The sequence below is a fragment of the Cryphonectria parasitica genome (assembly GCF_011745365.1).
Source record: "Cryphonectria parasitica EP155 unplaced genomic scaffold M406scaffold_2, whole genome shotgun sequence".
Classification (NCBI taxonomy): domain Eukaryota; kingdom Fungi; phylum Ascomycota; class Sordariomycetes; order Diaporthales; family Cryphonectriaceae; genus Cryphonectria; species Cryphonectria parasitica.
Genome location: NW_024468910.1, coordinates 943,432 through 960,538, shown reverse-complemented (window position 1 = coordinate 960,538; position 17,107 = coordinate 943,432). Strand labels below are relative to the sequence as shown.

Sequence of the window (17,107 nt, the reverse complement as noted above, 5' to 3'; positions counted from 1 at the left end):
TTCTGCAGGATCGCCATGGAGGGCGTCTCACAGGAAACGATAATGAGCGTGGGAACTGGTGATAATAAAGAGACCGGTCTACGAAGTGCTTTTGTCAAATGTGGGGCAGTGAACTCATAGGGGTGAAGGATGGGTGAAAAGCCAGGTCATAGTTCACTTGCACTACATCCTTCTAACTATCCTGGGGCCAGAGGTACTGGTGCACCCGTTTCTATAGGAAAAGTACAACAAAGGGCCGGCTAGCCCGAAACCTAGTGAAAGGGCCCTGGTGTCAGGGGCCTGAAAGGCCCTTTCACCCACATGAGACCAATGCCTTTATTCCGACAGGACCAATTCTCAATAATCTTTGAAGGAGAAAGGTACGACTAACAATGCCTGATGAAGTGGAGTCTATAATGAACATGCGAAATATACAACGCGTTACTAATTTTTTTTTTATTTTTTTTTTCAGTTGGAAACAACAATGCCAGCCAAATGGGATCTCGACGACCAGATTATCTTTATTATTTTGAAAATTTACATTGAAGCTCCCAAGCACCAGCAGAAGTTGTCTTGGTATTCCAGCGCCGTCGAGACCTCATATGCCAGGAACCAGGGGGCCCCTGCTGCAGCTGAAGCCGAGGTCACACCCACAACCCCTGCCGACCAGGAACCCGACGAGGCGGACGACCCCACCTTCCGGGCGCTAGAGCAGGAGGCCAACGCCGCCACAGACAATGCTGACGAAGGCTTGAGGGATGGCGGCGTTATCACCGGGGCGGGACCGTTTGCTACTCCTGCTGCTCTCCAGGACTGCGACGTCCCCAGCTACATCCGCGAACGCCTCATCAGGGAATGGGTCCAAGCCGACAAGCCGACAACATACCTACACAATGGCCAAACACAGTGAACCGGCTACTGTGGAGGAAGCCTCCGCATTTCGAGGGATGCATAGCACTGTATATATAAAGATACCTAGGCTGAGTATCGCTTTGGACAAGTAAGCGGGCATGATCGCCGAAAGTGGGCCCGGATATGGGTGACCAGACTCCTTGGAGTGAGAAAGATGCGATAAAAAGGACAACGCTCCATAGATTGAACGCCGTATTGTGCAGAGATGTGAGAGACGTAGGCATCAATACCAAGATTGTCCATACCCGGGCATGCCCAGGCAAGTAACATATTTGCACTTATCGGTAAGGAAGCTATTGATGTGATTCTCATTGATATAAGAGCATAAAGCTGTGAACAGAAACTTGGGCCATTGCAGATTGCGCATATGATGGTACTGGCCTTCGGTATTGAGATAGCAAGATTGCTCGGGGAGATGGGGTGCATGCTGAATTCTTTCCATATGATTGCTCTCACTGAGATAGTGTTGCATAATGGGTAGGATTAAGCTCTAGCGCATGCATTCAGGGCACTGGAATGAGACTAATAATGTAGCTCTGTGTACGGAATACCCGTGCGTGCCTTGTCAGCTCGTCTTGCGCCGCCCAAAGCTCAGCCGGCAGATGAAAACAGGTAGACCAGGTCGGCCCCTTTTCAATCGCGGCACCAGAGGCACATTTGGGCGCCTGAGACCCTTCTTGAGTTGGAACTGTTTCCTGGCGTGGGTTGATTTTCTCATCGCTCGGGGTTCTGCTCGCTCTCACCGGGTTCCGGCGTGGCTGCAGAATTGGGGATCTTAGCCTATCTGTTCCTCGCCATATTTGCATGTAGAAGCTAGAGCTGATGGACCAGCCGCCATAGGAAAGCCCAGGAGATCAACTCGAAGATGCCTTCTTCCGGCTCACTTTTACGCCGGAATTTACAGTTACAGTTTGAAAGATGAACACGCCCAACCAAGATTAGGTAATCTAGGGTTAGGGTTGATACAGGCCAACCAATCAGAAGAGCTCACCAGTGCTCACCGGGCCTCAGTGAGCAGCAGTGAGCCTCAGTGAGCATCACTGAGCAATAGTGAGCCATACTGAAGAGCTGGATATATAAGAACACGTTCATTACCACTAGATAGACCACCAGGACATAGCTCTTCAGTCGTCAATCTAAGTATTCATTTGTCACACACTTGAATAGCTCCAAAGGCGAATGATCAGCACTTGCACAGATTACAGTTACTTGTTCCGTATTCAGTGGATATCACTTTGACACTGCTCTTGTTAGCATAAACTCTTTGTGCACTTCAGAATCTTCGGGTATTGCAGTGCATCATTACACCTATTCAAGGCTTATATTTGGCACCGCTCTTGTTAGCATAAACCCACGAATACTTCAGGATCTTTGAGATACTGCAGCGTTCATTACACTTTTCTCGTTTTCTACAGGATGGATCGGTATATCAAAGAGTTACCACGAGCAATACTGGGAGAGAGATACTGCAACATGTGCAAATGCGGCCCTCTTGATATACTCTATCAGCACAAAACTTCATCTCGAATCTTATGTAGGTGCTGTGTACGAAGATCAAGAGCATATAATGCTCTGTCGGATGTTCTCAAAAAATACCCCTATCAAGAACAAAACCAGTCTTCATTAGTCAGTATTGCTACTCCCTTACTCATTGCTAGATTCTAATGAAAGAGCATGTAGCAGCCTGAGCCTAGCAATCTTCTTTGCACGCTGGGAGTTGGTATTCAAGGTTGGGTACTTCGCTGGCCTAGATATATTCGGCAGGCATTTTCTCGGGTATAAATATGAGTTATAGTTTATGAGAAATGAAAAGACTGTTTGCGTATACTGTTTCTAGCGTGTTAGCTTTATCAATGCAGCAAGTATCCACCCAGAAATATTTCAGGCCATCGTGCACAGCCTAATCTTTGCAGAACTAAATCTTCTCATACCTCTCACGAGCTTCAACCCCTCGACCTAGGAGTCTTCTCGTCTCTCAAGAGGGCATACAGACGAAAAGTCAGTCATACGAGCCAGTAGGGGGATTCAACAGTGCTAGGCAAGCGTTTATTCCTCAAGAACTATCACGAGGCTCGTTTGGAAGGTCTTTCTAGTCAGAATATCAAGTGAGGGTGGAAAGCTTCTGGTTTATGGCCTGTTAGACCCTCCAAGCCACTCTTGAGCCCTCTTCTCCTCGAGAACACCCCTCAGCACATTCAAACTACAACAAATTCAAATTCAACAGCATCAAAAGCACCTTAGCTTACCCAGAAAGCCTCCTCAAGCCCATCAGCTATCATTTCAACTCCTCACAAAGGCAAAGATCTATACCACCAGATACAGAAGAATCAGCATCAGCTTTCATTAGCCCCAACACAACGGATACTCTTCAGGAAGATATGCAAAGCATTCAATGAAAGAGATGTCGAACGGGCTAGAGCCCTGGAGAAGATTGATGCATTGGAAAGCCAGGCTGAGGCTAGAAAGCCAACTAAAAGAAGGAGGGTTGATACAAGTCCAAATTCGAGGTTTGCAGATATTGAAGATATACAGAGGGCTTAAAACGCGGTAAATGGGAATGCCGATAGTTAGGATGAAGAAAGCAATGTCGAATTACCTACTGACGAGAAGGACTGTATCGTAGTGGGTGAATAGGAAGAGAAATGTATATAAATAATGTATATATAAGTGGGCGGTATAGCCGTTCAGGGGTGCTAATAAGGGGGGGGTGCCAACAAGGAGGGGCTTTGACTTAATGCTTTGCCAGATGCTTCAGGCTCTTGATTATCTAACATCAATCAGAATTGTTCATCGAAACATAAAGCCAGAGAATATTCTCTATGTTAGAGAGCCAGGCGATCAGTGCACTTTCCAGCTTAGGGATTTCAGTCTTTCCAAAAGACTTGCTGCTGCAGAAACTGTGATTAGCACTTATTATTATGCAGCCCCTGAACTGTTTGATAGCTCTCTGTCTAAGCTTTAGAATAAGGTGGATATTTGGTCTCTTTTTGTTACTGTATTGTGGATGCTTGATATTGATAATATCCGTGGACATCTTGAAAGTGGCAAGTTCAAGACTCCATGCGAAGCGCAGAATGCGGCCTTGGAGAGGGTGAATCGAGCGAAACCCATGGAAGGGATGGCGCAGTTCAACCCAGACAAGAGATGATCAGCTGCTAAGATGCTCGCTGAGTATTTCGAGGGGCAGGGACTTAGTACTCCAAGGAACCAGATTACAACCCCTACTCCAGCAAAAGCTTACAACGATAATGAACCAGCTCTCAAGTCCGTTAAGCGCCCATTTCGCTTCACCAGAACCCGACAAGCTTCGCCAGCCATATCACAGGATGATGCACGCATGAGAAAACGTGTGCTCCGATCTCGCACAGCTAGGGACACTACCAAATAACGCCCTACCACAATTTCAAGCGAATTTCTAGATCACAAGTGATCACCTTATAGAACTTTGGCTGGAGCTAGATAGAATGAATATAAACAATTCGTTCTACTTAAATGTTTCTATGATTTTCGTTAGTTTATTCTCTTGATTCGTTTTCTTTTCTCTTTTTTTTCTCTTTTCGCCTTGGTTGTTCTATTTCAATGGTCTATGGTCCCCAGTGGACGAAACTTCATTGTGTGCGCTGCTAATAAAACCAAGGAAGATATGGCTGAAAGTCGAAGCAGTTTACCGGCCTAGCTAAGTGCCTGCAGCAGATACACAGCTAGATTATATTATAAAGGATATTATCCAGCCAACACTAGAATGTACAAATCAAGAGAATTTGTAAAACGAATTGGAGTTAATACCTTTGATAGATATGTGTAATGAGCACTGCAGTAATCCGTAGATTCTAAACCGATTGAGTTTATGTTAGCAAGTTCGGTATAGAGCATATACTTCTTAATACGAAACGCCGTTGTATCGTATACAAGTATTCACTGCCTTTGAAGCTATTCACTGTATATTAATAATAACTTAGATTGACGAATGAAGAGCTATGTACTAAATCTTCTAGTGATAATGAATGTGTTCTTATATATCCAGCTCTTTGTTGTGAACCGCGAGAGTCGCTGCTCGATAAATAAGCTAACCTAGTCTAACCACGCATCTTGAGCGGAAGACTTCTCATAAAACTAGAGCGGAAATTTTAAAATTCTAGTTCTGATTGCTAGGCTGGGCTTCTCTGCCCAGGCCTTGAACGTCGCATGAGAGGGGAGAAAGGGCTGTATGCAGTGGGTATGCTATTCTCCATCTGACTTCCTAATTGTTCAACTTCGGCTAGCCAGCTTGCTCTTTATCATGTAATCTTCACGCGAATTCTGAAACTGTGAGGAGTAGATTCGGATTATCAGACTCGAGCGCTGTTGCACGAAAGCATGAACGTTAGAGCAATGAGCAAGGGTTCTTATAAGCCAGGCGTGCTTGGCTGAGTCCAGCGATCATAAGACTATTGTATATAATGGCTGAAGAGCTATGTATCTCTATCTATTAGTAACGAATATTGTTTATGCATCCAGCGTCTCAAGACTAGATCGATTCAATCGATATCTCATCCCGTTATTCCAGATTTATCATCCCACGTTATATTTATGCGGATGAGTTCCGCGGCCTGCAGTGTAATGAGCACTGCAGCAATCCGAAGATTCCAAAGTACACAAAGGGGGTTTATGCTAACAAGAGCGGTGTCAAAGTGCCAAGTCCTTGAATACGGAACCGTACAAGTCTCAGTAAGTGATGCAAGTATTCACTGCCTTTGGGGCTATCAGAGTAGAGAGTAATCTGATACTTAGATTGACAACTGAAGAGCTATGTACTGAATCCATCTAATGGTAATGAATGTGTTCTTATATATTCAGCTCTTCAGTACAGCTCGTTGGGATCGCTAGCGAGTCTAGCGATTCAAGATGTGAAGCTCGTTGAGATTGCTAGCAAGCTTAACGATCCTCCCTTCTTTACAACCCTAACTCTGGATTATGTAATTAATACTTTGTTAGAATATTAAATCCTTAATACCTGATCCCTATTACTCATAACCTATTCTATAATCTGCATGTTGAATAGGTTATAACATCATTCCCTTTCTATCAGTTATTATTCCCAACAATCTTCTGTAAGTATTCTAGCAAGTCTCCGTATTCATAATCTTGCCTTCCTAATCAAAATGCTGAACAGAATCAACAAAATCGCAAAACTGAAATCCTCGAATCCTCGCTCCAACAAAAAGAAGCAGAAAAATCTCCTTCTTCAGTCCATTCTTTCAAACAGTTTCGATATGCATCCCTGTTCTTATTGCAACAGTCGAGGCCTGCAATCGTATATCGTTTCTCCTCACAATTCATCCCGTTGCTTGGAGTGCGTTTCCCAGAATCGCGCTAAGTGCAATGTTCTGGAGCTAACGAATGCTGCCGAACTCCTCCTTATCTCTACTCAGCATCGAAAGCTGGAGGATGAGATAGAAAAGTTGGAGTTAAAGTTGCTTCAACTGCATTAACAAAAGAAGATGTAGTATGAGAGGATATCTCGGGCTATTCGTTGAGATCTCAAGAATCTCGAGAAGCTTGAGAAAGAGGAGGCTGAGGAGGCTGAGGCTGAGAGGGTGCGTGTTGCTACTGAAGTGCAGGCTGTGATAGCTGAGAAATCTGCTGTTGTAGCTGGAGATTCTTCTTTTGAGGGTTTTGACTGGAATTCTGTGGATCTGAGGAATTCTGTAGTTAACTAATCGGATTTCCTGGAGAATGAAACCTCTGAAGGCTCTGAATCTCGGTTCGGAGCAGAGCGATCATCTTAAGTGCTAGTTTTCCTTTTCCAATATTCAGCTATCTTTTCCTGAGCATTTTTAACGTTTTTCTGCAATTCCCATGAATTTTCGCTCGCTGAGTAACTCTTTCATTTGATAAGATATTCCCTTGTACTATTTGTACCTCTGTACTTGAGAATTTTTTCTACCTTATATTCTGATTCATTATTTTCTACTTCTACTATATTATCCATGAATATTTTCTATACTGCTAGTTCTAGCAGTAAAACATGGAAAACCAGATATATTCTCATTCCATAAAGTAATGCTAACTCGTAATTAACCAGAAAGATTTATTGTAAGATTTTGAATAGTCCCAACTTTTTGTAATCGAGTTTATTGCTAGATCTGATTATTTTGATGTTTTTTCGAAGTAGATAAACCTTATCTCTTTCCTGTAGAATTAATCCCTTAATCCTTTTGGAGTTTGCATATCATACTATTCGTTCCTAAACGAATTGTAGTTCTGATCAGAATTCCTTCTAAACTTTCTTGATCTTTTTAACCTTTTTATCCGCAGCTTCTACATCTACTCCAAGCAATGCTTTGTAGTAAGTTGTTAGATTATATCTGTAGAGTATGAAGAATAATGACTTCTTTATTATGCTTATATCTGCGCTATTATAAGCGAACTATGCAAGAGATAATAGATCAATCTAGTTATTCTATTTCTGATTGATATAATATTGAAAGTACTATTTAATAATTTGATTTATTCTTTCTATCTATTTATCTATTTGCAAATGAAATGCTGTAAACATTTTGTAATATATTTCGAATTGTTTTATAAGTAAAGTTCAAAACTTTGAATTAAACTTTCTATTTCTATTGAAGATTACTTCTTCTAGTATGCTATAATTAGCAATGATTATTCTGAGAAATATATATGCAAGTTCTTCTACTATACTGCTTTTCTTATAAGAGAGAAAGTAAGCATACTTGCTTAGTTTGCAAACTATTACTAGAATACTATTATATTGCATCTTAGTTAAGAGTTCTCATAAGAAAGATAGCTTAATAATGAAGTCTAAACTGATAGATTGCTAAATAGTTATAAATACTAGTAAGGGATGCAGTAATCTGTAAGGCTTGTATCATTCTGCCTTGTTTTTCTTATAGCTATTGCATTGTTATAGAATATTCTCAATCCTTTTCCTAAAGCTTAGTAGATTTCAGTATCTTTTAATATATTCGTAGATCGCTCTAACTCTCTGATATCCGTATGCTGGTACACCGTATACATCCTTGATATAATTATCTTGTTTATCTGGAATCATTGATTCTGAGTCTTTTTCCGAAGATCCAATCCTGAAGGCAGCGTTCAGTTCTCTATATGTATTGATAAGGTTTCCCAACTCATTTTAAGCAAAGATATTCTGTATATCCGAGGAATCTGCATCTCGATAGTTCGATTGTCTGCTAAGAGCATCTGCTCATCCGTTCTCTAAGCTCTTGTAATATACAATTTTGAAGTCGAATTGTAAAAGAAATTCTGCTCATCTAACTTATTACTTATTCAAAACTTTGATTATTATAAATATAGTCAGATTCTTGTAATCTGAGTAAACTATAATCAAGTATTGTATGCTAATAAAATAGTATTGTGTTATGACCCATCCAACATGCAGGTCACGAAACAGGTCACGAGCAACAAGGACCAGGTATCAAGAACCCAACGTTCTGACAAAGCATTGATTACATAACCTAGGAAGGAGACAGGGATGGATCACTAGGAGCACCAGGAGCGCGGCTCACTAGGCTCACCCGGATCACCGCGGTGATCCGCGAGACGCTGCTAGATAGTGATCCATACTGAAGAGCTGGATATATAAGAACACGGTCATTACTATTAGAAGGATTCAGTACATAGCTCTTTAGTTGTGAATCTAAGTATTCAGTCTTCATATACTGAGTAGCCCCAAAAGCAGTGAATACTTGCATTGCTTATTAGGACTTGTACGGTTCCGTATTCAAGAACTTGATACTTTGATACCGCTCTTGTTAGCATAAACCCCTTCGTGTACTTAGGAATCTTCGGATTGCTGCAGTGCTCATTACATTTTCACAACTCTTGTTCAAGAACGGTTCAGTATTATCCCTTGAGCAATACGGAATACGATAGCTCCTCCAGGAACTCCTTCGTTCTCGCACGCTCCTACTCAGGAAGAACTGGTTAACCAGGTGTACCAGCTTACTTAGTGTATCCAGGATCTGCGCGAACAACAGCAGGCCTAAAGCGCTACTATCGCTAACCAGCAGGCTCAGCTAGCTTAACAGGCTCAGCAGGCCCAGCTAGCCCAACAGGCTCAGCAGACGCAGTCCACCTCTGCAGTTACCAGTGGTGCTGGAAAGGCATACAAGATAAACAAGCCCGCTATATACAATAGCAATCAGAAGATGCTATATGAGTTCCTTATCTACTGCAGAGCATACTTTTTGCATCATGCAATCCAGTTTACTATGGAATCTGAGAAAGTTATTCTAGCAGGAATTCGTCTCGAAAAGAATGCTCTCATCTAGTACGAATCTTCTCTGTGCAACCACTTGGAGCATCAGAACGATTCTAGCGTGCATACTCAGGATACCAAGAATATATTCGATTCTTTTGAAGGCTTCAAGAAAGCTCTCAAAGAGATCTTTGGTAACCCTAACGAAGAATGCACTACAGCTCAGCAGCTTATGAATCTCAGACAGACCAAGTCAGCTTCTGCTTATACAGTTAGATTCAAGCAATTCTCAGCGCAACTTCTGTAGGAAAATAAGAATCTTATAGAATATTATTATAAGGAACTCAAGGATGATATTAAAGATGAAATCTCCAAGCAGAATTGGCTGGAGAACTTTGCAATGTTCTCCAATCAAGCTATCCGTATCAATAACTGTCTGTACAAACGACGGGTGAAGAAGTCTAAGAAGAAAGGAAGCCAGATTTGGAGGTTTCCAGCTAATACGGGCAAGAAACTTCAAAACAAGAATAGCGGTCAATATAGCAGTATAGCTCAGAGCAGCACTATGCATGCTGATTTCATGGAACTCAATGCAGCTAATAGGCAGTATAGCAAGAAGAATAGTATTATTTGCTACAACTGCAATAAACAAGAATATATCGCATGCAACTACTATTAACCTTGGAAGAATAAGTAGCAATTAGTCCAGGAAGAATGCTAGATGAATATTGCTTGATGATAGGAACTCAATCAACTGAGCAAAAATACTCTCTCGGAGCAAGTATCGAACTCTGTTAATCATGAAAGTCTCAGCTGAACATTCTGCTATAATGATAACTGCTTAATACACCTCTCAAGTAAGAAAGGTTCAGAATAGTTCCCTCAGAAACCTAGGCGCTGCAGATAAATAGCAACAGCAGAACGAGGGTGCACGCCCAGCACCCTCACGAGTAGCAACTCGGACTGCTCTGATATCGTGAAATAGAGCATTCAGGCGTTGGAAGAAAAGCTTAGCAACAATACCCTTTAACGTTCTTCATTGCTTACGCTAAGCACTATGACTAGAGATATGAATAAGGAATGGTATCCTCTTGGCTACTGGTATAAATATCTAAGCGATATAGAGAACGCTTCTTAAGCAACAGAAAGATTAAGCTAGAGCAAATAACCTAGCAGCTTGCAGAAGCTTCCCGCGAATAATATACCCAACAAGCCTAAAGGAAAGTTCCTCTTCAGCATTGAGTGGAACAAGGAAACAACATGGATTGAGTATCTCGTTTATGGGATGGAATTAGAGGAGCTCTTTACCTGCATTCCCTTGCAGAATATCGAGATATAAGAAGATGAGAACTCTCGGATCAGCTCATTTTACAACCTACATTACGAATTAGCTTGGATCTCCTGCATCTATCATAGCTGCAGAATGCATTTCTCGAACAAGATATAGCACGAATGGTTCTCTGTTAGAGAATTAGAGCAAATCCTTTAGGCTGTTAAAGAATAGGAACTCCGCTTCAGGGAGGTTCTTAATAGACAACATTATAATGCGTATATCGGGCTATCGGATGATTGCCTTATGCAATGTATAAACAAGAAGATAAAATGATAGCAGTACAAAATGATACTTTGCATGATTTACATTAATAATAAAGTTCGCAACTAGTATTAATAGAAGAAAGACTAGGAATAATAATAATACAGGCAAAAACAAGCTAAGAAGCTTGCTCAAGAAGCAGCGAAGCAGGCTCAGAAGGATAAGCAGTTCTCAATAAACCCAAAAGGATAGGATTGCTTGTAAAGAGACTACAGATGATTGAACCGGAACAGTTCCTATGTAGAGCTTTTAAGACAGATTATGCTTATATTAAGTTCGATATATACATTCAAGGATACAAGTACAGCGTACTATTGAATAGTAATGCTTAGAGAAACTTCATATTCCCATACATCATTAATCAGGCACAACTACAATAGAGATAAAAGAGATGCCCATATACCCTCAGCACTATGGAAGAACAACCTATTGCATACAACTAAGGAGTAATCGATAAGAAGACTGATTATCTACCTATCTTAATCCAAGGATGCACAACCAGAGCTTCTTTTGATATTACGGATACAGCATAACATGAGCTGATTATAGAGCTTCCATAGCTTAAAGAACACAATCCTCGAATCAATTGAGCTACTAGCTAGATCTCATGAGAACAAGCTATATCCAGAGAGATAGTTATAATCAACAGCGCAGGATCGAAGCTAGTGATTGAAGAACACTCAGGAAAAGAGGCTTCACACGACTTCACACATATCTCCAAGTTAGCAGGGCTGGCAGTTCAAGGAGAAGGACCTAGTGACAGGCGAACCCAAATAGTGCCAGGGCGCTAACAGGTTAGCAAAATAACGGAAGCGAGATCCTCAGTAAGTTGGTTCGCCCCGGAGCAATAAGGAAAGGCTTCAGAAAGTGGATTGTGAATCCACACAGGAAAAACCTCGAAACCAGGCCCTCGAGCGCTTGGTCCGGCCCGGAGCGAATGCTCAAGGCTCTCAAAAACGTTACCAAAAACAACGAACGAAAAGAAGCACGCTCAACAGTACCTATTATTCCTCCAGGTAGCAGAAACAGCACAAGAACCAGAACCAACACTTGCAAATATACTACGAGAATATTACAAGTTTAAGAAACTGTTCCAGAAAGAATTGGATACAGGATTGCCAGAATACAGTCTATACAATCACGAGATCCCGCTACAAGAAGGGAAACAGCCCAAATTCTTTCCTATCTACAGACTAGACAAGGCATAGCTAGAAGCACTTCGGGAGTACCTCGATGAGAATCTTAAGAAAGGATACATATGATCATTGCAATCATCAGCAGAATATCCCATTCTGTTTGTACCCAAGAAAAACAGCAAGCTTAGGCTATGTATTAACTACAGGCAACTCAATGATATCACGATCAAGAACCGATACCCGTTGCTACTCATCAAGAAACTACAAAACAGATTGCAAGAAGCATAATAGTTTACAGTTCTAAACCTAAAAGAAGCCTACAATCTGATCAGAGTAAAGAAAGGAGAAGAATGGAAAACTGCCTTCAGAATGCGCTATGAATACTACAAATATTTGGTTATGCTCTTCAGCTTAACGAACACCCCAGCTTCATTCCAGGAGATGATCAATTACATTCTATACGAGCATTTGAATCAGTTCATTATTGCATACCTTAACAACATCCTTATTTACTCTCAAATACTTGAAGAATATAAGGAATATGTGGAAACAGTGCTGCAGACGCTCTAAGATGCAAAACTCCTTATAGAACCCGCAAAGAGTTACTTTCATAAACAAAAGATTAACTATCTCGGATTCACAATCGAGCTAGGATGCATTAAGCTACAGAAAAACAAGATAGAAGCTGTTAGGAATTGGCCAGTTCCCAGGAATATCAGGGATGTTAGATTTTTCCTTAGATATATCAACTTCTACAAACAGTTCATTAAGAACTACAGCTGGATTGTACATTCTCTTACAAATCTTACCAAAAAGAAGCAGCTCTTCGAGTGGAATCCCAAGGCGCAAGAAGCTTTCGACAAGATCATTAGGCATGTTACCTCAGAGCCAATTCTGTGTGAAGCAGACCCCTACAAACCCTTTGAAGTTGAGACTGATGCATCAGGATATGCACTTGGAGAACAACTTAGCTAGCGAGATAATCAAGGATATCTAAGAATTGTAAGCAATTTCTCAAAGAAGTTGAATAGCTCGGAAATCAACTACGGAATCCCTGATTAGAAACTCATAGCAATAGTAAAAGCCTTCAAGGAATAGCAATACTATCTCATCAGCGCACAATACTCAATTATAATTCACTCGGATTACAAGAATCTAACTATATTTATAATAATTAAGGTTTTGAATAAGCAACAAGTCAGATGGGCAGAATTCTTCTTACAGTTCGATTTCAAGATTGTGCACTGCAAAAGCTCAGAAAACGAACGAGCAGATGCTTTCAGCAGAAGATCAGACTATCGAGATGCAGATTCTTCGGATATATAGAACATCTTTGCTCAAAACGAGTCAGAGAATCTCATCAACATACATAGAGAACTGAATGCTGCTCTTAGAATCGGATTCTCAGAAAGGAATCTAGAATTAATAACTCCGAACGAATAAGATAACTATATCAAGAATATACACAGTATACTAGCATATGGGCATCAGGGAGTTAGAGCAATTTATGAATGCATCAAAAAACACTAGAATCTACCAGATCTTAGGAAAAGAATTGAGAACATTCTACAATAATACAACAGCTATAAGAAGAATAAGGCAGAAAGATACAAGCTTTACGGACTACTGCATTCCTTACTAATACTTATAACTATTTAGCAATTCATCAGTTTAGACTTCATTATCAAGCTATCTTTCTTATAAGAACCCTTAATTAAGATGCAATACAATAGCATTTTAGTAGTGGTTTGCAGATTGAGCAAGTATACTTACTTTCTTCTCTATAAGAAAAGCAGTATAGCAGAAGAACTCGCATATGCGTTCCTCAGAACGATTATTGCTAACTATAGTATGCTAGAAGAAGTAATCTCCAATAGAGATAGAAAGTTCAACTCGAAATTTTGAACTTTACTCATGAAATAGCTTGGAATATATTACAGAATGTTTATAGCATTCCATCTGCAAACAGATAAACAGATAGAAAGAATGAATTAGATTATCAAATAGTATCTTCAATACTATATTAATCAGGAACAGAATAACTGGATTAATCTGTTGCTTCTCGCACAGTTCGCTTATAATAGCGCAGATACAAGCATAACGAAGAAGTTATCATTCTTCATACTCTATAGATACAACTCAACAGCTTATTACAAAGCACTGCTAGGAGCAGATGCAGAAGCTGCGGATAAAAGGGTTAAGAAGATCAAGAAAGTTCAAGAGAAACTCTAATCAGAATTATAATTTGTTCAAGAACGAATAATGCAATATGCAAACTCCAAAAGGATTGAGAAACTAATCCTACAGAAGGGAGATAAAGCCTACCTACTTCAAAAAAATATCAAAACAATCAGACTCAGCGATAAATTCAACTACAAAAAGTTGGAACTATTCAAAATCTTGCAACAGATTTCTCCGGTTAACTACGAATTAGCATTACCTTATAGAATGAGAATATACCCGGTTTTCCACATCTCACTGCTGGAATCAGCAGCACAGAAAATACTAACAGATAATACAGCAGAAGTGGAAAACAATGAATCAGAATATGAGGTAGAAAAGATCCTCAAGCACAGAGGCACAGATAACACAAGGAAATACCTCATCAAGTGGAAAGGTTACCCAGCAAGTGAAAACTCATGGGAACTACGGAAGAATGTCGAAAACGCTCAGGAAAAGGTAGCTGAATATTGGAAAAGGAAAGCCAGCACCTAAGACGATCGCTCCGCCCCGGACCGAGATCCAGGGCCCTCAGAGGTCTCATTCCCTAGGAAACCCGACCAGTCAACCACAGAATTCCTCAGATCCACAGAATTCCAGTCAAAACCCTCAAAAGAAGAATTCCCAGCCACAACAGCAGAATCCTCAGCCAAAATACTCTCAGCCGATACTGCTTCACGAACTGATGCAGCAAGATTGCATTCCTCCTCCTCACAACATTCCCGCTTATCCAGCTCATTAAGGAACTCGAGGCCCGCATTTACCATTTGAGCGCCCCGAGAGGCAAGAGATCTACGCTGGGTGCGCAGGCGAGCAAGACGGGCAGCGGACTCCGAGATCTTCGCGCGCGCCTCGTCAAGAACTTCCAACGCTCGATAATAAGCCCCCTCCAACTCTGCCTCCGCCTCCCACTCCTTCGATTCCAGCCTCTTATCTTCTGCTATAATGCGCGAAACTAAGGAAAGAAGAAGAGCATCAGCGAAAGGGTTAGAAAAGGAGAAAAAGGGGATTTACAAGCAGAAACAGGAATCCCACAGCCATCACAAGAATGAGCACAATGAATATACTGAGAATAACGCTTTGCATTATCCATCATCTTGCATACCAGGCTCTAGGAAGCGCAAGCAGTGCAAAGCATAATCTCAAAACCAAACTGATTAACAGCTAGGAAAAGATAGTTATGCTATTCAGTTTTCTTGGAAAAAGATTTCTCAATCCTGCTCGATATCTTAATTAGAAAAGCAAGATTATATATATGGAAAACTTGCTAGGATACTTACGGAAGATTGTTAGGGATAATGATCGATAGGAGGGAGATGATATTATGATCCATCCAACATGCAGATTATAAAATAGGTTATGAGCAACAAGGACCAGATATTAAGAATCCAACGTTCTGATAAAGCATTGATTACATAATCTAGGAAGGAGATAGGGATGGATTACTAGAAGCACCAGAAGCGCAGCTTACTAAGCTCACCCGGATTACCGCAGTGATCCGCGAGACGCTGCCAGACAGTAATCCATACTGAAGAGCTGGATATATAAGAACACGGTCATTACCATTAGAAGGATTCAGTACATAGCTCTTCAGTTGTAAATCTAAGTATTCAATCTTCATACACTGAGTAGCTCCAAAGGCAGTGAATACTTGCATCGCTTATTAGGACTTATATGGTTCCGTATTCAAGAACTTGATACTTTGACACCGCTCTTGTTAGCATAAACTCCTTCGTGTACTTAGGAATCTTCGGATTGCTGCAGTGCTCATTACATATTGCTACTTCTTGAAAGCTTTCACTATTGCTATGAGTTTCTGATTAGGGATTCTGTAATTGATTTCTAAGCTATTCAACTTCTTCAAGAAATTGCTTATAATTCTTAAATGCTCTTGATTATCTCGTTAATCAAGCTATCTCCTGAGTGTATATCTCAATGCATCAGTTTCAATTTCAAAGGATTTGTAAGGATCTGCTTTATATAGAATCAGTTCTAAGGTAATATGCCTAATGATTTCGTTGAAAGCTTCTTATGCTTTAAAGATTCATTCAAAGAGTTGATTCTTCTTAGTAAGATTTGTAAAAGAGTATACAATTCAGCTATAGTTCTTGATAAACTGTTTATAGAAGTTGATATATTCGAGAAAAGATCTAACATTCTTAATATTCCTGGGAACTAGCCAATTCCTAACAGCTTCTACCTTATCTTTCTGTAGCTTAATGCATTCTAGCTCGATTGTGAATCCGAGATAGTTAACTTTTTATACATGAAAGTAACTTTTCGCAGATTTTACAAGGAGTTTTGCATCTTGAAGCGTTTGCAACACTGTTTCCATGTGTTTTTTGTATTCTTCCAGTATTCGAGAGAAAATAAGAATATTATTAAGATAGGCAATAATGAACTGATTCAGATGCTTGCATAGAACGTGATTGATCATTTCCTGGAACGAAGCTGAGGCATTTGTTAGATCAAAGAGCATAACCAAATATTCGTAGTATTCATAGCATATCCTAAAAGCAGTTTTCCATTCTTCTCCTTTCTTTACTCTAATTAGATTATAAGCTTCTTTCAGATTCAGAATTATAAACCACTGTACTTCTTATAACCTATCTCGTAGTTCCTTAATAAATAGCAATGGATATTAGTTTTTGATTGTAATATTGTTGAATTGCCTATAATCAATATATAGCCTAAGCTTGCTATTTTTCTTAGATACAAACAGAATAGGATATCCTGCTGATAATTGCAATGATTATATATATTCTTTCTTAAGATTCTCATCAAGATACTCCCTAAGTGCTTCTAATCATACTGCATCTAGCTCGTAAATAGAGAAGAATTTGAGCTATTTTCCTTCTTGTAATGAGATCTCGTGATTATATGAGCTATATTCTAATAATTTCATATCCAATTCTTTCTGGAACAGTTTCTTAAACTTGTAATATTCTCATAATATATTCGCGAGTATTGGTTCTGATCTCTGTGCTATTTCTGCTACCTGGAGGAATAGTAAATACTGTTGAGTGTACTTCTTTTCGTTCG

General features: G+C 40.2%; 3 protein-coding genes across 3 annotated transcripts; 2 read left to right on the top strand and 1 right to left on the bottom strand.

Moving 5' to 3' along the window:
- Positions 1 to 463: 463 nt before the first annotated feature.
- Positions 464 to 889, top strand: M406DRAFT_71379 (uncharacterized protein; the record flags this gene model as incomplete). Its single annotated transcript, XM_040925416.1, has 1 exon — positions 464 to 889. The coding sequence occupies one exon, from the start codon at positions 464 to 466 to the stop codon at positions 887 to 889; it is 426 nt and encodes a 141-aa protein (XP_040779283.1).
- A 2,736-nt stretch (positions 890 to 3,625) lies between these two features.
- On the top strand, positions 3,626 to 3,853 carry M406DRAFT_249985 (uncharacterized protein; the record flags this gene model as incomplete). Its single annotated transcript, XM_040916661.1, has 1 exon — positions 3,626 to 3,853. The coding sequence occupies one exon, from the start codon at positions 3,626 to 3,628 to the stop codon at positions 3,851 to 3,853; it is 228 nt and encodes a 75-aa protein (XP_040779282.1).
- Positions 3,854 to 14,952: 11,099 nt separating this feature from the next.
- Positions 14,953 to 15,173, bottom strand: M406DRAFT_224889 (uncharacterized protein; the record flags this gene model as incomplete). The annotated part of the gene is made up of 2 exons (XM_040915704.1): positions 14,953 to 15,020; positions 15,080 to 15,173. Coding segments are annotated over 2 exons (162 nt in total), but the record flags the coding sequence as incomplete, so codon positions are not given.
- Between the last annotated feature and the right edge of the window lie 1,934 nt (positions 15,174 to 17,107).